The sequence below is a fragment of the Lagenorhynchus albirostris genome, chromosome 9 (assembly GCF_949774975.1).
Source record: "Lagenorhynchus albirostris chromosome 9, mLagAlb1.1, whole genome shotgun sequence".
In the NCBI taxonomy this organism is placed as follows: Eukaryota; Metazoa; Chordata; class Mammalia; order Artiodactyla; family Delphinidae; genus Lagenorhynchus; species Lagenorhynchus albirostris.
In genome coordinates, this window is record NC_083103.1 from 24485221 (window position 1) to 24506701 (window position 21481).

The window sequence follows — 21481 nt, forward strand, 5'->3', positions numbered from 1 at the left end:
TATTTTTAACCCCCAGCTCACCTTTAAATTTAATTTCAAAGTCTTTTTAAATTCTCCCAACGATAGTCTGCTGTAACACAGAAGCTACAATTTATGAGAGCTTAATACACACCAAATGCTATCCATGTATGTAATCTCATGTCTGTATCTCCCCCAGCTCATTACACGTCTAAGGGCCACACTGCATGCAATCACTCATCCTCACAACAACTGATCAATAGATTCTGGCACCCCCATTGACAGATGAGGATCTTGGGCATTTAAATTCCTGCTGTTTGCCCAGGTTCACAGGTGGGAAATGGTGGGTTGCGGTGCAGGCTGTCTGACTCCAGAGCCACTACCAATACTGCCTCCTGAGGTTAAGTAACTGTCCTAGACAGGCCCCGCTAGCTTATAACTAAGAGCTTAAATCAAACCCAGACAGTCGGATGCCCAAGTCCTAGCATTTAATCACCATGTTGACTGGTTGTAAATAGATGAACTGCTCCTCACAGCCTATATATATGTTTATTTTCATTTCCAATTGTAGAGTAGTAGGTTACATGGTTATCACATAATTTAGGCTGACCTAAAAATTCTAGGCATTTTCCTTTTTTAAATTAAAAACAAGGAGCAGAGAAGGCCTTTTTAGAGACTCAAGAAGGCCTTGAGTGGACCCAAAGCTGCTCTTAAGGCTTCCTTTCTCACACACACACACACACACACACACACACACACCGGAGGGGTGGAGATTGGGAGAGATTTTAATTATACCCATAGGGATCCAAGCTTTGGACATGGAGGTAAGGAAAGGACAAGAGCATGCAAGCAATAGTAAATCCTGGTTTTACGTGTGAGAAGTTAGTGAGGATAAGCTCTGAACAGGGAAAACGATGCCTACAGGGACGCACTTCTGATTTCAGCCACCACCTTTCAGGGTGAACTCATCCAGGTCCTTCAGTGCCATCTTTAAAATGGGAATACAATATCCATGACCATGATCCAGACTGCTCATATAAAACTATGGATCCTGAAAGTACTTGGTAGTTCCTTCTTTACAAGACTTGTGACTGGTGTCATGCACAAGTAGGCCTTTAGTAATCATTTCTGAATGCAGTTATTTTCAAGGAATTCTGATGAGGCCCAAGGGACCTAAAGTTTTGCTCTACACAAGGGCAGATTATTAGCCTCCTCCTCTCCCCTTCTGCATTCCTCCCTCTTCCTAGAATTTGCCCTTGAGGTTGGAGGGGAAACCTGAACTCGAAAATGAAGTCTGGCTTCTCTCGCTTTCCCTGACCCAGGGCAAAATAGTCTCTCCCTCGTTGGAGAGGCACTCTTCTCTGTGCAGAGTACTATTGGCACTTTACAGGGGCCAGTTTAACCGCAGGAGTCCGATTTTTGAAAGATGCTGAGGGAGGGAATTCTGCCGCCAGCAGATGGAGAGGAGACTGAGATCAGCTTGGTCCCTCCCAACCACGCTCCCTCTGGGATTAGCAGCCCCTGGCACTGCTCAGGCGTACCCAGCCCGTGCGGCCTCTGCTCGCACAGTTCCCGTCGCCTGTCTGGAGCGCGGACGCAGTCACAAGTCCGCAGCCAGCAGAGCCGCGCTGTCTGGGGCATCTCCGCGCTCCGTGTCCGCGGACCTGGAACCTCGAACGGGCGCGAACGCCACTCGGAACGCGTGCATCTCTGTATGTGCTTATTTCGCATTCTTGTCTTTTCTTTCTTCCTCGAGCAGCCCGCTGGTTACTTTCAATCTTAGTTTACCAAAAGGGCAACGCCGAAGAGGGGAATCCCTAAAGAATGATTTAGAGGCAACCCAGCCGCCTCTCCAAGGAGAGGTGTTCACTGAGAGACTCTCCCCGTCCCCGACGCTGGCCCCTTTAAGACGCCAACTCAGTCCTGCTGCGGAGGTTGCTGCGGCGGCGGCTGCTGCGGCGGCGGCTGCTGCTGCGGCGGCGGCGGCTGCTGTTTGTATCGCTAATCCCCAGGAGCCCCGTTAAAAAAAAAAAAAAAAAAAGAAGGGGGGTGGGTACCGGGCAGCTGTCTCTTTAAATGTGATTTCCTTCTATTGTATTTGAATCGTGATCAGGAAAAAGGAAATGAAACCAGAGACAGAGGGAAGCTGAGCGAAAATAGACCTTCCCGAGAGAGGAGGGAGCCGGGGGAGAGAGGCGCAGTCCCCTCCCGCCCCCCAGGCCGCCGCCCCCTCCCTGCCCTCGGCGGCTAGCTGCGCGCCGCGACCCGGGCCGAAGGGGCGAGGGGCGAGGGGCGGCCGGACGGTCGCGCCCCATTCCCGCGGGCGGCGCGGAGCCGGCGACAGCGCGCGAGCCGAGCCGGACCGGGCGGCGGCGGCGGCGGCGGCGGCGGGACCGGGATGGAAGGTTAAGTCCTGAGCAGCAGCGGCAGCTGCAGCCGCCCGGGGCAGGCTGCGCGCCCCTGTCCCCGCCTCGGCCGCGGCGCGCGGCAGCCCGGTGATTCGCTCTCTCTCTTTGGCGTTTGAAGGGAGCGCGGTGACTGTCCTTGAGCGCGGAGGGGCGAGCTCGCCGCCAGAGCGCCGGAGCAAGAGGAGGCGCAGGAGCGGAGGCGGCGGCGCCCGAGCATCCGAGGGGGTCCGAGCCCCGGCAGCCGGCCAGCCCCGCGCCACAAAAGGAGCGCCCCCGCCGCCTGGCACACCACCTCCCTCCCCAATGTCCTCGGCCATCGAGAGGAAGAGCCTGGACCCGTCTGAGTAAGTGCGGCGCCCCTGCCACCCACGATGTCCACGGCCTCGCGCCCCGGGGCGGCAGGGTGGCGCGGGCGGCCGGCGAGAAGGCTCCAGGTGCGCGCCCGCAGCGTGCCCTTGGTTCCCTCTGCCTTGCGCGGGGCTCCCGCATCCTATCGGGTGACTCCGGGGACACTGGGAGAGGGGCTGGGCGGCGGGCGGCAGGAAGAAGGGGTCGACCCGGCGCCGCTGCGGGCCCCCTCCCGGCTACCTGGGACTCTCCCCAAAGCCACTGCGGGCCAGAAAGTTTACACCGGAGCAGGCAGAGGGGGGAGGTCGGAGGCGCGCAGGTGCAGTCCCGAGAGCCCTCAGGACTCGATTCTGCTCCTTTCTCCCCTCTCGTTCCTTCTCGGTCCCCTTTCTCTTTGTCCATTTGGTCCTGGAAAGGGGGACATTACAAGTGGAGGCCTCCCGAGTCCCCGACGGCCCCCTTCCCGGTCCGCAGGTGGAGCGGCTGCCCGCAGCGCCAGGGACCGGCGGGTGAGGAGGTGCGAGAATTCACCTCGGAGCTCACTCAGGCCTCCAGAGACTTTAGAGCAGCTAAACACGGAGTTAATCTGGGTACACGTCCCCGCCTCTCTCCTCGGGGTCCACCGATGGGGACCTTTGAATCTCGAAAGTTAGTGCACCATTTTGCGTATAGGTGAATTTTTTCTGGGGAGCGGAGTCTCACGGCTTTTATCACAGTCTCAAAGGGTTTGGAGTCTGGGAACCGGAGCTCTAATGAACTGCATTTGTTTTCTGAGGCTCTGACTGGTTTGAAGTAACCCCTCTTCCCAATGTTTACCTCCAGCCCATTCCTTAGTGTTAAGACGCGGAGAAAGGGTTGTTTTAAGGTATCATTTAGCCGTCAGCGCAAATGCCCTTTTAAGATTCATTAGCTGTCTGGTTTTGAGAACATTTATTCCTTTGAAGTCCCCATCTAATCCTTTGAAGGGATTTGTTACACAGACCAAAGGAGCTGGTTAATGACTTGTCCATTTGTGCTTTTAAGAGGCATTTGTTTTGTTTTGTTTTCTTTTCTTTTTCTGCTTTAAAAGAATTGTGCTTTCCTGATTGAAGTACCTCCTCCTCCCAATTTCAGTCTCCTATGGTGTTTATATACCTGGGTTTTACCCTCAGTTACGAGCATAAAGGCTCAGCGTGTTCTCATAAAACACAGGAAGTACCATGATCTAGTGAGAATATAAACAGCCCTATTCAATCTTGAAGGTTCAGATGCCAGTTCTATAAGGAGTCTGGTTTGTTCTAACAAAAACCCAGCTTCCTTAAATTCTCAGGAGAAAGAAAACATTCCTTTTTAAAAGTATATATCTACGAAAACACTGGGTTTAAAGGGGTGGTTTGCTCTCTCTCTTTTTTTTTTTTAACAAACCAAGAATTACAACTTAGCCCTGAGTTTTCAGAGCCTGCGCAAGACCATAGTAATACAATAAGAGAGTGAATTGGATGAATTACCTTTGAAAGGCTCCTAATGCCTTTTCGATCAGTAGAAGTCAATCACTAAGCCTTTTATTAGAAGATAAATCTGGAGGTTTCAGTTCCCTGAAGGAAGTGCTTCTCTTTTCAAAGTTTGTGCTTTTTCACTGAGATTGGAAAATTGAAACATCTTTACCTCATAACACAGCAAAGCACCTACTGAAGGGTGCTCTTCTCCATCCTTTGCTTCACTATTTGCCCAATGCAGACAAGCTCTCATTGGAGGTGGACCAGCTCGCTGAGAAATTACTGCAGCACATTTTTTCCCTATCGCTCTTGGAAATTGTTGAGAAATTATCCCAGAAATCCAGGCCGAAGTGTGTTTAGGTATAATATTCAGATAGGCTCTAGGAGAATATAAAATATTAGGGAGTGAATCCCACTCAGTTATTGGCTTGGAACATCCACCAAAGATAATGTGATATTATCATTAATTATAGAAAGATAGAGCCAATATCTTATCCTATCCTTTCCTATCTCATCTCAGGCCATCACAATAGCTCTTTTGCTTACATTTCTACTGCGAACCACTATTCTACCAGAAGCTTCATTGTGTACATACTTGGGTCAGTGCAGCTGAGGTCAGACTGATCAGCATCTCCAAATCACACACAGAAATTTGCCAAGGCATATGCAAATGAAACATTTAGACAGAAAGACAGCCAGAATTCACACAGAGATTTCCTCTACTGGACCACCAGTGGCCCCTACCGCCTCCCTGTGAGTAACAAGAGCAGTTCATTTTAATTCCAGGCAGTTTTGCACCAGCTAAGTGCAAATTCTCTTCTTTCACAGTTGGTTGGCAGGCTCAGCATCAGGGCATCCAGCAGTGTTGAGGTTCCATGAGTGTTTCTGAAAGCCTAAAGTAAGACCATGGGCTGTGGAAAGGGAAGAGATGCGATTCTGAGGTGATGCATGTGAAAATGCTGGTGTTTTATTTTTCAGGAGGCAGAATGGAAGTCTTTATGTATAACCCGTGGAAACAAAGAAAAGCAAGCCAGGCTTCAGTGAATTCTTAAAACTATTCAAAGTCTTGAGTTTTTAGGAGGAAACTGGTTTGGGTTTTACATTTCCCTGTTCTAAAAGGAGATCATCTCACAAAGGACCCTCATACTTGATCTACAAAGTGTGGGCTGGGTTTCAGTAGCCCTAAATATTCACAGGGAGGTATGCACATTACAGACAGAGTCGCCCGAAGCTGTCAGAGTGTGTTATCAACACTGGTTCCCTGAGCCTTGTCATCCCTAGGTGTAAAGGACGCTGAGTGCTGTGGGCACAGGCCAATCAGGACACAAGGTCACCTGGTAAGTTAGCGTCAGCTGGAAATAGGAGACACAGATTTATACCCTCAAAGTACCGAGGGGGAAACTCCCTTTGGGAATTTCACAGTTGGAGGCAGTTCCATTTTTCAAAACATAATAGAATTTTGAAAAATAGATTTGTGTTTGAGTGAGGGTCAAGAAAGCACTTGTTAATTGTCACAGATCAACAGGTATACTGTTTTTCCTGTGTCCCATCTGGTGAGAGAATCATTTCTCCCACTCCCTTTATTTTCTTTTGGCAAATAACGTTATTTCTTTTAAAATGTAAAACAGAAGTATTCAGATTCCAGTGAAGCAAAGTGAACTGGAGACACTGTATGACATTGTAGTGAAAGAACACACATCACAGGCTCACTCCTAACAATTGCCTGGATGGAGATTTCAGAGTCTGTTTAATTGCCTTCCACTCTCTCGAAAATAATTATTGCCCCCTCCCCACTTTCTTTCCTAAATCAACTTCATCCGAACCAGTTTTGCTGCTGTAAAAAGGTTCACGTGCAGAAAGTTCTGTTTGACGTCCTTTCTAAGTTTAACAGTGGCAGTAATTAACACCTGAGATTTTTCTCCAAGGATTCATTCAGTAAGAAGGATGGGATGCGGAATTTCTATTAAAAGATAATAATAATGAGAATTTCTATTATATCCTGATGGAATTTTTATCTTGGAAAGAGAAAGCAACCTAAAATAACTTGGGGTCCCTTTCTTCTTTCTTCCTTCCTCACCTCTGCTTTTGTGCACTTGGGAAGGGTTTGAGGCAGGATGGCACGGAGATTCAAAAGGGAATTTGCAGATTCTTAGCCCTCTAGGAAGTCACTGTCCTGGCAGCAAGCAACTCTTATAGTCCTGGGTGCCTCCTCTGGGTTTGGGCAGTGCCCTTGGGTCCTGGGTATGTGAGGAGGAAAGAGGGGAGGTGTGGAGATGGAGTAGGAGGGAGATAAAGAAGAGAGACCACAGGTGCCAAGAAAGTGGGGCTGGACCATGGGTAGGGGTGCAGTACCACCTGCAGTTGCCTTGGTGCCTCTCGGTGCCCCGCACTTGCTTCTTCCGGGATCTAGGATGTAGGGTCTAGCTCTCTCCTGTCCTAACCCAAGGCTGGCAGGGTCTCTCTGCAGTCTGCCCTAGGTATATGCTATCCCCTCCTTTCTCCTATGTCACCTACAGGCAATTGAATGAGGTTTCCTTTTGGGCACAGCATGACTCCTGACCCCTCTCCCGTGCTTGTCTCCCCAAGATGAGGTCATCCCTAATGCTTGGCCTTCTTTCCAGGGAGCCAGTGGATGAGGTGCTGCAGATCCCCCCATCCCTGCTGACATGTGGAGGCTGCCAGCAGAACATCGGGGACCGCTACTTCCTGAAGGCCATCGACCAGTACTGGCATGAGGACTGCCTCAGCTGTGACCTCTGCGGGTGCCGGCTGGGCGAGGTGGGCCGGCGCCTCTACTACAAGCTGGGCAGGAAGCTCTGCCGCAGAGACTATCTCAGGTACTGTCCTCGCTGCCCTCCTGGGGCTGTGGGTCTGTCTCCCCCAGTGCCTGCCTCTTGCCCCAGCGAGGTCAGGCTGGGTCTCAGCTGCCCGATGCAGGGAAGCAGTCGGCCTTTCTTCCTGTTCGAGAAGCATGTTCTCAGGGATACATTCCTACATGGTCAAATTCTAATATTTTAAAGGCGAGAGAGTGATGAACACAAAATTCAGAATAGCGGTTCCCTCTGTGGGGCAGAAAAGGGGAGAAGGTTGGGGAGAAGGCACAGGACGTGCCAAAGGAACTGCGAGCTTTGTAGTTTCTAAGTTTGAGTGGGGGCTCCTAGGAGCTCATTTAATGCTTCAAAATATACCTATAGGTTCTAAATAGTCCTTTGTAAGATTCCAATATTATGTGATGAGAAATTTAAAAATAGAAAGCATGATCTCGCCATGGCATTCCAAGGATTTGACGGTCACAGCAGGAAGGCCCTGAAGTCAGCTGTAGGTTTGAGCCCCGGCACCACTGCTTTCTAGCTCTGTGACCTTGGACAAGTTACGTAACCTTCCTAAGCCTCGACTTCCTCATCTGTAAAATGGGGATAACAGCGATACCTACTTCCAAGAAGGGGTGGGAATTAGATGGGGTGATACATGTGAAGGGCTTGGCTTGCTGCATGAGTATGAGGATCAAATAGATGTTAGCTGCTCATGACATTGATCATTAGAGTCTTTTCCGATCTAATGAACAAAGAAAGGGAAGAATGGAAAGGCAAAATAGGAACTCTGGAACACCCAGTGAGACAGGCACTGAGGCCATCTTGGGTGCTCTGGGTCATAAGTTTGGCTATGTGAATTTTCCAGCACTCAGATGAGTGCCTTTGCCCGGAATGTTCTAGCATCTCCAGTTTCATATTAGCTGCTGCAGAGGTAACTCTGTGCCCTCTGCTGTCAAATCTGCTTAACTGTGTAGCTGTCAGATTTTTGCCACCTTCCTGTGGCAGAGGGTCTGTGGAGCATGGAGCCCTAATACATTAGGACCACCCAAACCAGGGAAGCTTGTTTAGACTCCAGTGCCCTTGGCTGCCAGGCCAGCTCTTCCTCCCAAACCTGCCCTCAGAGCATTTTACATTAAAAAAAAAAAAAAATGCAGGCAATTCCATGGTGAAGGAAGCTTATCTGTTCACCCAGAGACTGACAGAGTAAGCTTCCCACCCCCAAATTTCCTGATAAAGTCCTTGCAAATTTGGTGGTTCAGAGAAAAGAAGTCAGGTTTCCAAGGATCATGATTTTAATTTTGGTCAATTTTTTATTAAGTAACAAGAAAACAGAACTGGGATAAATAGAGACCTGGTTCTGCTCGCTATCAGTTTGCCAAGACAGTGCAGAAAGCAGACGGGTAAATGATTCCCATTGGGCCCCCTGACTACATCCCTGTCAAATCATTTGAATCTTATTAAATGAAGTACAGATAGAGTAAGGTCAAAAGAGCCCGGGCTTCTCCCTATTTCTGCGGTTTTTATATAACATTCAAGAATAAACCCCGTGCTGCCTGGGCTTGTTAATCTCTTGCATTTTTAAAAAGGAGAGGAAAAAAACAGTCTGGGAGAACCCAGTGTTAATTAACCTGTGTCTTGGTGACATGAAATAATTCTTCTCCCTGTTACATTCCTAGGCAACATGTTAATTAACTCTGTGTTAGTGCAAGCGTTTCCAGCCATCCTTTCATATTTATATTATTGTTATTAAAATGGGCAGGAGGGAGCTTCAGACATGACATCTCTTGACAGAGGAGAAAAATCATTTCTTGCTGCAGGCATGGCCCTTTAGCCATGGACTTGTTTGCCTGCATTCTTGACATATCTGGCAGTGTCTTTGCAAAAGGCAAGTTGGAGGAGTGAGGAAATGGGTTCTATGATGGGGTTCAGTCCTTCTCCCCCTGCCCACCCACCCCTGCCCCAGGAGAACTTCTCCCCCTGAGGGTTTCCAATGTTTGACTTGCCTGTTACAGTCCCTTTCAGACATTTAGCCTCAAATATTCATGAGACCCCCATGCAGAACCTAAATAAACCCTGTGCTCTTATGTTGTTTTCTTGGGAACCGAAGAGTAGCTGTTAGTATCAGGGCCCAGCCCAGATCCCCTCGGATCGCTTTTTACCAGTTTTTGTGTGCAGTGCCTCCCCACCCCTAAGTGTTTTACTTTCAACAGCCAGCACCTGTGTCTGTTAAAGCCAGAAGTGTGCCCACTGCCCGCCCCCCCACCCCCATGCCCAACAGACCTGGCCCAGTGGCTGGCACTGCTGGAGACCAAAGTCCTGCAATCTTGCCGGGAGCCAGGGCCGCCTGGAGACATAACTTACACCCCAGAGTCCCCGTGCAGTCAGGCTGAAGCTCCCCTCGGACTTGGCCCGAGTGTGCAACTTTGCTTGCCTTGCACCCCTTCTGTCCGGCTTCCCTTGCCACCTTACGTGTTTCCCCTGATGACACATCCTTAACAAATCCTGGTCTCAGGGTCTGTTTCTGGGATATCCAGCCTAAGGCACCAGTTCTTGGTGCCAGAGGTGAACGCCCAGGTTAGATGTCAAGTCCTGGCTGTTTTCACTATTAGTGAAGTCCCAGCAAACCAGAGCTGGTAAGGGCCTGCAGAGGCCTTCTCTTCCAATTCTCTTGCGTTATAGCTTAAGACACAGAAGCCAGGGCAGAGGATGTCATTGGCTCTGGGGCACCCGGCTAGTTAGAGGTGATGCTGGGACCTGAACTTGTCTCCCAAATACAAGTCCTTCATCCTTCCCTTCGTTAGCTGCCTGACGTGTGTTGTAATTTACCCCCAACTTCCCTTTAATAAACGCTCTCCTTCCGTAAGGGTCACACACCCCAGGTGGTTGGCTTCATTCCACACACACTGTTTTGTAAGTCACTTGGGCCCGAACTCAGCTTACTGAACAATCAGGAAATCAGAACTGTCTTTCCACTCTGTGACCTCCAGGGTGGCAGTTCCCTACAGCTCCACCATCTGCTGCCTTGGGATAAAATGTTCTCCCCCAGTAATGAGCTTGCTCCCAGGTGGTGCCTTGAAAACACTCAGGGCTCTTCAAATGGAAAGCGGGATTCGGAGGGAAATTAGCTGGCCCGGCTGAGTTCTCTACCCACAGACCACGTCTTCCTGGTTCCATTAATTTTGTTCATGTGTTTCAAAATTTGTCAACTGCCCTCATCTCCCCTAGAACCTCTCAGAACGTACCAGTTGATTCTCTGCTCTTCTGAAGTTAATAAGAACTTCTGAGAAGAACAGGCATTCACCTAAAACCGCCCTGAAGGTTTTCCGTGGAAAGGACCTGCTGACATGCCATGTAATCAGGCATGTGGGAAAATGACTTCTGGCAGCAAGACTGGCCCTGTTGGAATACCCCCAAGATGTGTTAAAACCCAGCCAGCGCTGGCTTTGCCCTTGAACACTGGTGCTTTGACATGCTGCGTCCATCCTTTAACAGCCGGGTGAGGGGCACGCTATGATCACTGCCAAGCTCAGAGGAATCAGAGGTCTCACCAGGGTCACTCAGGCACTCAGGGCTAGTCCTGGCTGAACCCAAGTCTTCTGATTCCAGTGCTTGTGTTATCCCACTCTTGCGGGCTGATTCTCAAACTTCAGCCTGCATCAGAATCACCTGGCCGTGCTCAGGACCACACAGATGGCTGGGCCTCACCCGCAGAGCATCTCAATCAGGAGGGCCTGAGCGAACATTTCTAACAAGTTCCCGGGTGATGCAAATACGGCTGGTCCCAGGACCACACTTTGAGAACCACTGCACTAGGCTCCACCATATCGCATCTCCCACTTTGGCACTACATGTTGCTTAATATAAGTAACCTGTCAGCTGAGACTTAGGAGAGTCTTGATTTCAGTGTCAGAAGAGGAGTTTCTCCAGAGACTCATGCCATTGGGGCAGCAAGGATCTCGAATTAAGATCTTCCATTCTATGTGGAGAAATGCTGCCCATCCTCCAGATGTCCGAGGCACGATTAACTATACCGCGTGTTTTCGGTTGAGCTCCCTCTGTCTCCCAGAAGCTGGGGTGCCAGCAAACAACCATGCGGAGATGGCCCTGGTACCTTTGAAGGAATTCAAGACCAACCCTCCCTATGGGTGGAACTAGTGGCTGTTGATGTGATAGAATTCGGGAGCCTCAGAAAGATGCCCATTTCACTGCATTCCTGGTCAGTTTCCTCTCAAAGGGGCCCCTGGGGTTCGCTCCTGGCCCCTCTTCTAAAATGAAAGTTCCCCTGAGAAGAGACACACAATCCAGGCCTAACCTCTGAAATCACTTCAGCTGAGAGTCTTTTCCACAGAGGTGGGGCCCGGGGCAACCTGGAGGCGTGGAGGGTGGTGGCTGCAGGCAGGGAGAGAGCTCAGAAAAGGGACGAGTTATGCCAAACACAAATGCCACAGATACGGTCTCATCCCAGAGGACCCACTTCCTTCTAGGAAGCACTGCGAACGAGTCAGCCATCAGTCTGGACCCAGCTCTTCCTTGCTGGGACGTCTTGGGAATCCAGCCTACAGCATGGAACCCATCCTCAGGCCCTTTCTTCCAGTATTATCTGTGCCACTGTCTCTTTAGCTCTTCTCTCTGTTTTCTCCCCAGGCTCTTTGGCCAGGACGGCCTCTGTGCATCCTGTGACAGGCGGATCCGTGCCTACGAGATGACGATGCGGGTGAGGGACAAAGTGTATCACCTGGAATGTTTCAAATGTGCCGCCTGTCAGAAGCATTTCTGTGTGGGTGACAGATACCTCCTCATCAACTCCGATATAGTGTGTGAACAGGACATCTATGAGTGGACTAAGGTCAATGGGATGATATAGGCCAGATGCCCCAGCATCTCTGGAGAGGTGTTTCACTGAAGTCACTGTCTCCATGGGGTCTTCACTCTTAGGCATTTGGGGGATTTGAGGGTGGGCTGAGACATTTCTTAGGGGATGAAAAACCCTAATTGGACACCAAGAACCAATACACAGCATCCAAGTGACATAATGCAAGGGGGCAAAACTTAAATGTGACAAAATGACTGGCCTTGAGGGAGAACTTATGGACAATGGCCACAGCCTATGGGTAGTAACTGACATGATTAGCGAGGGAGAGAGTGTTGGGGCTTCTGTGCTGTCATGATGGAACTTCCCATCTACAGATGGGGACTTGTTCTGCCCAGACTTGTTATGTCTTTAACCCTTGAAAACTAGAGATGTGCAATTGATTTCTTTTCTTCCTGGCTTTTATGAGAACCCTGTTCCAACCACTGTCCTCCACACAAGGGAAGGACAGAGAGAAGAGTGGCCATCCTTTTATTCTTGGCCACCTTCCCAAGGCCTTAAGCTTTGGACCCAAGGGACACTGCATGGAGACAACATTTCAGTTGAGAATGAAAACTGCAACTTTTAACCAAACAATTCTTTAAAGCAATGCTGATGAACCACTGTTTTTAGACACCTTAGTTTTGAAGTGAGAAGTTCCACAGATTGTTTCTATACAAATGTAAATCTAAAAAAAAAAAAGTTGTTCACCTATTTTATTATCTTAGATTATATCAAAGTATTTGTTGTGTGTAGTTTAAAAAAACTCCGAGGACAATAAAAATGACTGACTAAAATACGCAGTGTTGTTTACCTGGTAATGACTTACAATTTGGGATGGCAGGAAAAAAATGGCTTTTTATATTGTAAAGGAGAAGTAAATAAGCAATTTACTTTTCGGTCAAATAAAAACAAGTTTATGGCTAGGGTTTATATGAGGCAGGCACGTTTCTATATTACTAGCAATTAGTATCTAACGGGTCATCATGTAGCTCAGAGGGATGTAGAATAATTAGATTGCTATTGTAAAACCTGCATTTCACTTCAGCATTGTATAGAGTGAACAGAAGGCAAGATCTTTGCCTTTGGGAAACCTGTAACCTAGGAAGGACACAAATACATAAAACAGATTCCCTTGGGAGAGAAGGTAATTACCTAGTTTGAAATGTGGCAAAGATGCTGAGCTTGACACTTCGATTTTCCAAGACGTGTGTCTCAGGGTATTTTATGACAAGTGGTTAAGAGAACCTTACCTTGAGGATTTAAAGCAGGCACCTTGTCTGTGCGGTTGCCTTTCACCGCATCCAGGCAGCCGTGAACTGACTCAGAGCGCCACCTGCTGGTCATCATCTCTCAGCTCACTAGTTCAAGACCGTCCCAATGAAAGACGAACGGGAGATGTATTTCAATTGTTACATAAAAATATTGGCAAGTACCAAGAAGTCTTAATGTGTTTAGTTATCAAGACATCAGAAACATGCATCTAGTGCTACAATTAATTAACTGTGATATTCCTTTAAAAAGTTCATCACTAGGGTTTGCTTGGTTTTTTTCTTCTTCTGGAGAAATAATTAAGTGATGGCTCTCTTGGTCTGTAAAATACTAAAAGTGGTTGGGAAGTTTGACTGCTTAGGGTGGCCTATTTAAAACAAATCTAGTTATACTGAATTTCAACAAGGTGTTGGTAAGGGACTTCCAGTGAGGGGATATTTGTTCTAAATCAACAAAGGGAAGTGGTTCTCCGATTGTGGTCCATGAACCAGGAATATCAGCATCACTTGAGAACTTATTAAAAATGAAGATTCATGGGCTCCATCCCAGACAGAGTGAGTCGGAAATGCTCGGGATGGGGTTCAGCAATCTGTGTTTTAACAAGCCCTAAAGGTGATTCTGACTCATGCTGAAGCTTAAGAATGTTCTGAAACATCCCCCAGTTTGGTAGATCATCTGCTCTAAGTTGTTAATAGTTAGTATTTGACACAATGGTTAATCACTGAGTAACTTTTCCACATGTAGACCAACACTGTCTACCCCTGGTCCCTAAGCTGAAAACCTTTACATAATTCTGTCACTCAGCTAGCAGTTGTCATCTACCAGATCAATCACAATTCAATCCACCATTTTTAACCATATCGACATTAATAATAATAATAGATGTTAGTTATGTGAATGATCCTATGTGCAGTATTAGGTCAAAATAAAAATGGTTCTTGCTTTTGAAATGTAAACTTTATTCTTAATCCCCATGATAGTATAATACGCATAAGATTCAGGAGCTTAGCCAATACCTTTGCCATCCTCAACAAAGCGATAATTAACGTTTTCCATTTGTCCATGGCGCCATTTTGCAGACTTGTGAATGCGCAGGCAGAGTCTTTGTGGTGAGTCACCCCAGGGGCCCAAATGTCTAACCCACAACTGACTTGAGAGGAAGGACATGTAAAGAGAGGGACCAGCTCCCAGAATCTACCCTGGTGGCCCTTGCCTGAGCATGCAGGCTGTGTGCCCAAGACCCAGAGGCAGAGAACCAGGCACCTGCACCCTTCCCCCGTCCATGACTTACTTCAGCAATTTGGTGGAACATTTCACTTCCTCTTACCTTATTAATGTCTTGTAACCTGAACCAGCTTCCTTTTATTGCTGTCTCGAATAGAATCACTGCTTCTCAGGGAATCTTGGAATCCTACAAAGTTACAGCAGAGCAGTGGCTAGGAGCTCTATCATCATAAGACTGGGATATGAATGGCAATGATGTGACTTAATTATTTAACGAACATTTACACAGCAGTTACCACGTGCCAGACACTCTTCTAGGGGCTGTACAAATAGCAACTCCTTTAAGTGACAGAACAGCGCCACGTGGTAGTTTCTATTTATTATCATCCACATGGACTCCCGGGGAAACTGCCGCACAGACAGGCTTAGTCACCTGCCTAAGGTCCTACGGCTAATAAAGGGCAGAAGTAGTCTGTAATTGAGGCCTCACCCTGTGCTCTGCTGCCTCTCTTAGGCTCACCTCCCTGAACCTCAGGTTTCTCATCTGCAAAATAGGGAAAATGAATACCTTTCTCCCCAGGTTATTTGAAACCATTTGAGTACAGTCTAGCCAGAAATGTAACCAAAGTACAATGATATGAGATTAGCACCATAATAAAGATATGTCGAAAGTGCTGTGGAAACACAGATGAGGGAACAATTCTATTGGCCCCTGGGCGGCTATCTGGAGTAAAGCAGAAGTGACATTTCAAATGCCCCTGGACCAGCAAGGGGGTGACACAGGCAAGAGCAAAGACTCAGAGACCTTGACCTAGTGGAGCAGGTAGTCAAGTGAGCCCAGAGTTTTCATGGTGGTGGTGGTGGAGGTGGTGAGCTTTGGCTGGAGGGGGGCTGGGCCAGTGAGTAAATAACAGGGGAGATGAGGTCTTCCACAGTTTTGAGACTGAATGGCAAATCAAAATCCAAACCCAGGAATCTCTGAGAGGTGGAGGGAGGGTGCAAGGAAGGTATAACAGGGGCCTGGAACATCTTATTATGCTAGAAAATAAGGAACTGCTTTTAAAAAAGTGATGTAGGTACGCCACAAGGACAAAGAAGCCAGCTTGAAGGGGCTGGCCAATCTGGAGCAATTTGACTACCAAAATAATTAAGGATAGTAATGAGTTACAAAGTGTTGGGGGGAAAATAAGAATTCGTGAGTTCATACCAATAATAAATAAATGGAGAGAATAAAGGGCTCTTGTTTACAGCAGAATCTTGAATGCCAACAGGTAAATGTGAAGAGAGTGTGGGAGTTGGCAAGTCATCATTCTGCAACCATCATAGTGAAATGATAGAATCAAGCAAGAATCATCAAGGGTTGCTAAATTTCAACAAAGAGAGAGCGGGATACTTGGACGGTCTTAAAGTACCTTTCCATATATTGTTATTCGTTGCAAGGGGGAAACCCATAATTACACAGTGGAGACATTGGACAGCACGCTGACCAGGTGATCAGTGAGGAGCAGATGGACCATGTGTGCCTCCTGATGTGATTCCCTGTGAGGGACATACCATCACTGTTTTAGGATTCCTCCTGAGAATGCATAGCCTGAATCTAAGTACGAGACAAATTACCAGGCAAACTCAAAACGATGAACATTGTATTTTTAAAAAGGGAGGAGATGGGGCTCTATTTTCAAAAATGTCAGTGTCATAAAGAATAAAGAAAAGCTGTGGGAATGTTCCAGATTCAAGAAGGCTAAGGAGACCTGACAACTAAGTCCAATACCTGGCCCTTTACTTTCCCTCCAGTACTGGAGGGGGAAAATGCTATAGAGGATATCATTGGGGCAATTGATAACATTGAAATATGAGCGGGTAGATTAGTTCAAATTATTGCACAAATGCTAAATTTATTGAGGTTGACAACTGTACTGTGGTTACATAAGAGACTATCCCTATTTTTAGGAAATACACAGTGAAATATTTAGGACAAAATGGTCATGACATATGGAACTTAGTCTCAAATAATTAAGAAAAATTTACATGTGTGGTGTGTGTGTGTGTCTGCTGTGTGTGTGTAGAAAGAGAGAGACAGAGAGAGGGCAGGGTGGGAGGAATAAATGGCAAAGCAAATGGGTAAAAATGTTAACAGGTGAATCTAGGTATGGGTTACACAGGTACACTATTTTTATTCATGCATCTTTTCTATCAGTTTGACACGTTTACAAATAAAAAGTTTTTTTAAACTTTAGAAATCTTGACCTTTTCTTTTTGGGAGCTTTTGATTTAATTAGGACAAGAATAGGAGAGATGATAAAGAGAGGGAAAATATAGTTTGGAAGTCAGTGATACTCTACTATTCGTTTATCACAATTTTAATGTACTTCTAGCCTTAGAAGTAAAGTTCATGTGTCTCAAGCCAGCAGTTCCTTGCAAACACACACATGTGATGTAAATGATGTGTTTAGGAGGATTCACTTAGTGCCAATTTCTGAAGCAGGTTATTTCTCAACCTTATAAAATGAGCTTGATACAAATTCTTCATTTCTTTTGAAATTAGGATCAAGATGTGATCATCTGGCTCTGCAATGTGTGTATTTTAGGACCAGGAATCTAAGCTATAATGTTTTGTACGTAGATCTAAGAATTGAGTTGAAAGAAGTTTCATAGCACTAAAGTGACTTTCGTCCTCTACCAGTGGCTGTGTGTTAATTCACCCAGAAAACCATCATTTCTCTGAGTTAATAGAATCTTTGAAGCTAAATCAAGTCCATTTCCATTGTAACGTTGTGAAGCTTTTGAACTGGGCTCACGGAATTATCCTACTTGATGGCCACCTTGAAGACGGCTTTGTGGTGATCGTAAGAAAACCCACAGCTGCAGCTTCTGTGTGTCACGGCCTTTCCTCCCCACCTGATTCAGTCTCATTACTTAATGAGCAGCTCAGGGCAAATGCCCCCCACCCCACCCCTTAGATAAATAGTAGGTAAAATAGATATAAAGGCAATCTAATGTGGTAGAAAGAGCCCTGAAATGGAAATTGGAAATGTGATTTTGCCTCCAATTAGGGTTATGTCTTCAGGCAGACCTCAGTTTCCTCATCTGCGAAATGAAGAATGTATTACAGGTTATCTCTAGGAATTTGCTACTCAAAATTTGGTTTACAGACAGGGCAGTGTGGGAATTGGGAATAAGCATTTGTAGTAGCTGGTCTCCAAGATGCCTCCAGAGATTCTCGCCTCCTGGCTTCAGGCTTATGCGGTCTCCGCCCACATCAAATAGGGCTAACCTGTCTAACCAACAGGATATTGCAGAGATGATAGAGTATGATGTCTGATGTTAGGTCATAAAGGACTCTGCGGCTTCTACCGAGCTCTCTCTTGGATGACTTGCTCTGGAGAAAACCAGCTACCATGCCTTAAAGGTGCTCCATCAGCTCTATGGGGAGGTCCATGCAGTAAAAGGAACTGAGGCCTCTTGCCATCAGCCAGCACTTGGCTGTCCTATGAAGAAGCCATCTTGAAAGCAGATCCTCAGGCCCCAGTCAGGTTTTCAGGTGACTGCAACCCTGGCCCACCTTGAATGTAACCTCACGAGAGACTCCTAAGCCAGAATTAGTCAATTAAGCTGCTTCTGAATTTCTGACCCACAGAAATTATGTAAGATAAATAATTGTTTTAAGTCACTGAGTTCTGAGGTATTTTATTATGCGGCAAGACATAATTAAAACACATTTAGAAACTTTTATTTTTATTTTTTTTGCAGTACACGGGCCTCTCACTGTTGTGGCCTCTCCCGTTGTGGAGCATAGGCTCTGGACGCGCAGGCTCACGGGCCCAGCCGCTCCATGGCATGTGGGATCTTCCCGGACTGGGGCCACGAACCCATGTCCCCTGCATCGGCAGGCGGACTCTCAACCACTGCGCCACCAGGGAAGCCCAAGAAATAACAGTGGCTTGGACGAGGGTGTTTGCAGTGAGGATGGAGAAAAGGCGACAGGTTCAAGATGTATTTCAGAGGTAGCTGAAATTACTTAGTGACACTAAAAAAATGGTTGTTTTCTTGTTATTATTATTAATAGGGACTTCTTAAACATCTTGGGTGTCAGTTTTTGCTGATGAAACATTGTCTTCATGGTGTTTGTTGCAACACAATTTGCCATGTTCTCTAAGGTTTTACTTGCTTCGTGTGATCAGAGGAAATGAGCTACTAAGAAAAGAAAATTTGTCAGGCTTTTCTGGTTGCACAGTGATTAAGAATATGCCTTCCAATGCAGGGGTCATGGGTTTGAGCCCTGGTCCGGGAAGACCCCACATGGTGCAGAGCAACTAAGCCTGTGTGCCACAATTACTGAGCCTGTGCTCTAGAGCCCACGAGCCACAACTACTGAGCCCACGTGCTGCAACTACTGAAGCCTGTGCGCCTAGAGCCTGTGCTCCACAACAAGAGAAGCCACCTTAATGAGAAGCCTGCGTGCCACAACTAGAGAAAGACTGTGCACAGCAACAAAGACCCAACTCAGCCAAAAATAAAAATAAATAAAATAAATAAATTTATTTTAAAAAAAAGAAAATTTTCATTTGAATATAGACAAATATTTCCTTCCTTACCCGGTGCTTGAAGAAAAAAAGATAGTTGGTCTTAGGTTCTGGGAAATTGGTATTGTTAGAAAAGAATGTGAATCTTCTTTTTTAAATTGAGGTAACTGGTTTAAAACATTATATGTTTCACATGTATTTCTGTATACACTAGAGTGTGCTCACCACCAAAAATTTAGTTTCCAACCGTCACCATACAGTTGATCCCCTTTACCCATTTTGCATTCCTCCCCACCCCTTCTCCCTCTGGTAACCACTAGAATGTGAATCTTCTGATCCTGCCTGCCACGGCTTATAACAAAACCAAGGTGCCCAGTTATGAGTATACCCAGCATACACCCAGAACAAAGGGAAGGTAGGATGCCTCAGACCCAGCTGTGCACAAAGATGTAGTAGAATCTAAACTGGAGAACGTTTAGTTTGGGCAAGATGGTCACCTAGGATAACCTACCACACCTATAAATGCTGAATAAAACCAATCCAAAGATATTTAAACACAAAATTGAGCTGCAGGAAAAGCAAACATAGAAAATATTAGGTCCAGAAATAAATAGAGGTGGAAAGAATTGTGTAAAGCTGATCCTGAGATGCCCTGGGGGAGTTACTGGCCACTGCAATCTGGCTCCATGCAGGGATTAAGAGATGAGAATTGTTGTGAAGTAGGAGATTGGAAGCAAAAACCTACATAAAAGCAGAGATGGCAAAGGGCCACATCCACAGTGAAACGGTAGACCGGAAAAAAAAAAAAACCTATCCACAGTCTCAGAGAGATGTCAAGGAAGTTTGTCATCTCTGCCTGGATATACTGGATGAGAGCAAACAAAAGTTTCCTCTGGGTACCCAAAACCTCAGGCCTACTGCTCACAGATTCTGAATTTATAATAAATGCACAGCCCAGAAAATTATAATGAAAATCTACACTGGGCCAGTGATTCCTCTTGTCTCACTGGGAAGAAGAAAACATCAGCTTTCTCTGAAGGGACATTTTTGCAACTTAGATAATTCAGAATTTCCACAGAAAACTAAAGCTTCACTCAAGAAGAGCTTTAAGTAAATAAGTAAGTAAAATGCAAAGTATGTACTCCTTCCATGAACAAGTATCAGAAAATACAACACACAGAGACCCCCAAGAACTTCAGTTCATAGAAAAACTGTTTAAAGGATAATATAAAATAAATATATTTTAAAATGATTAAATACATTAAGAATTGAAATCTATTAAAAGAACAAGTCTATTTTTTTAAAAAAGGTAGATTTGAACAGGTATCAGATAAAACTTCTAGAAAGAAAAAGAACTGAAATTTAAAGCTCAATGAATGGGTTAAACAGTTTAGACCACTGAACAAAGAATTCGTGAGCCTATAGACAGAGTTAAGAAAATCACCCAGGGTGAGATTTAGAAAATGGAGGTTAGAACAAGAAGTTTCAACTTATACCTACTAGGAGTTCCAAAACAAAAGAATAGAGAGACCTGAGAAGAGGAAATATTTGAAGAGATAATGGCTGATAATATCCCAGAATTGATTAAATCACACACACGAATTTTCACACGCCAGAGTCACAACATATTAGCCAGTGTTCTCCAGAGAAACAGAACCAACAGGATGTGTTGTGTGTATTTATATAGATACAATAAAGAAAAACCCACAATTAAAATTATACGTAATGTGAAAGACTGAATACTTTCAATTTCGGTTTGGGAAAAATTCAAGGATGCCTACTCTCACAACTTCTCTTCAACATTGTACTAAAGATTCGAACCCGTGTAGTGAGGCAAGAAAAAAGAAATAGAAAGCATATGGACTGGAAATTGTCTTTTCATAAACAGAACGCTTGTCTAGAAAACTTGAAGGAGTTTCCCAAAAAAAAACAACTTAGAACTAAAGAGTTTAGCAAGGTCACAGACAAAAATCAGTTGCGTTTACATATACTAGCAATGAAAAATCAGACTTTGAAAGAAAATTAAATACCATTTAAAATAGCATAAGAATATTAGATACTTGGGGATCCATCTAACAAAATGTCCCAAACCTATACACTAAAAACTGGCAAACATTGCTGAGAATGATTAAATAAGACCTAGATAAATGAAGAGCAATACCATGTTCATGGATCTGAAGAGTTAGTATTGTTAAGATGTCAATTCTCCCCAAATTGTTCTGTAGATTCAGCATAATCCCAATCATGATCCCAGGAAACTTTTTAGGCGGTAGATATTGATAAACTAATTCTAAAATTTGCATAAAGTGCAAAGGATATAAATAGCAAAACAATTTTGAAAAAGAACAAAGTTGGGGGACTCACCTACTACCTGATCAAGATAGAGTGATATTGGTGTAAGACTAGACAATGGAACAAAGCAGATAGTCCAGAAATAGACTCACACATATACGGTCAGTTGATTTTTGACAAGATGCCAAGGCAATTCAATAGAGTAATTCAAATGGTGTTGAAATAATTGAAAATCTATACTGGAAAAAAGGGTAAATCTCAATCCTTTAAGCCATACAAAAAATTAACTCAAAATGAAATGAATTATAGACCTATATGT

General features: G+C 45.6%; 1 protein-coding gene across 1 annotated transcript; it reads left to right on the forward strand.

Annotated features, from left to right (window-relative positions):
* The first annotated feature begins 2131 nt into the window (after window positions 1–2131).
* LMO2 (LIM domain only 2) lies at window positions 2132–12650 on the forward strand. Its single transcript, XM_060159435.1, has 4 exons — window positions 2132–2363; window positions 2485–2710; window positions 6811–7026; window positions 11647–12650. Exons 1-4 carry the CDS (start codon window positions 2357–2359, stop codon window positions 11864–11866), a joined length of 669 nt encoding a protein of 222 aa, XP_060015418.1. The 5' UTR covers window positions 2132–2356; the 3' UTR covers window positions 11867–12650.
* Window positions 12651–21481: the final 8831 nt, after the last annotated feature.

Coding starts and splice junctions, on each gene's coding strand:
- LMO2 (XM_060159435.1), top strand. Junction 2,711..6,810: donor AAGAGCCTGGACCCGTCTGA/GTAAGTGCGGCG, acceptor CCTTCTTTCCAG/GGAGCCAGTGGATGAGGTGC. Junction 7,027..11,646: donor TGCCGCAGAGACTATCTCAG/GTACTGTCCTCG, acceptor TTTTCTCCCCAG/GCTCTTTGGCCAGGACGGCC.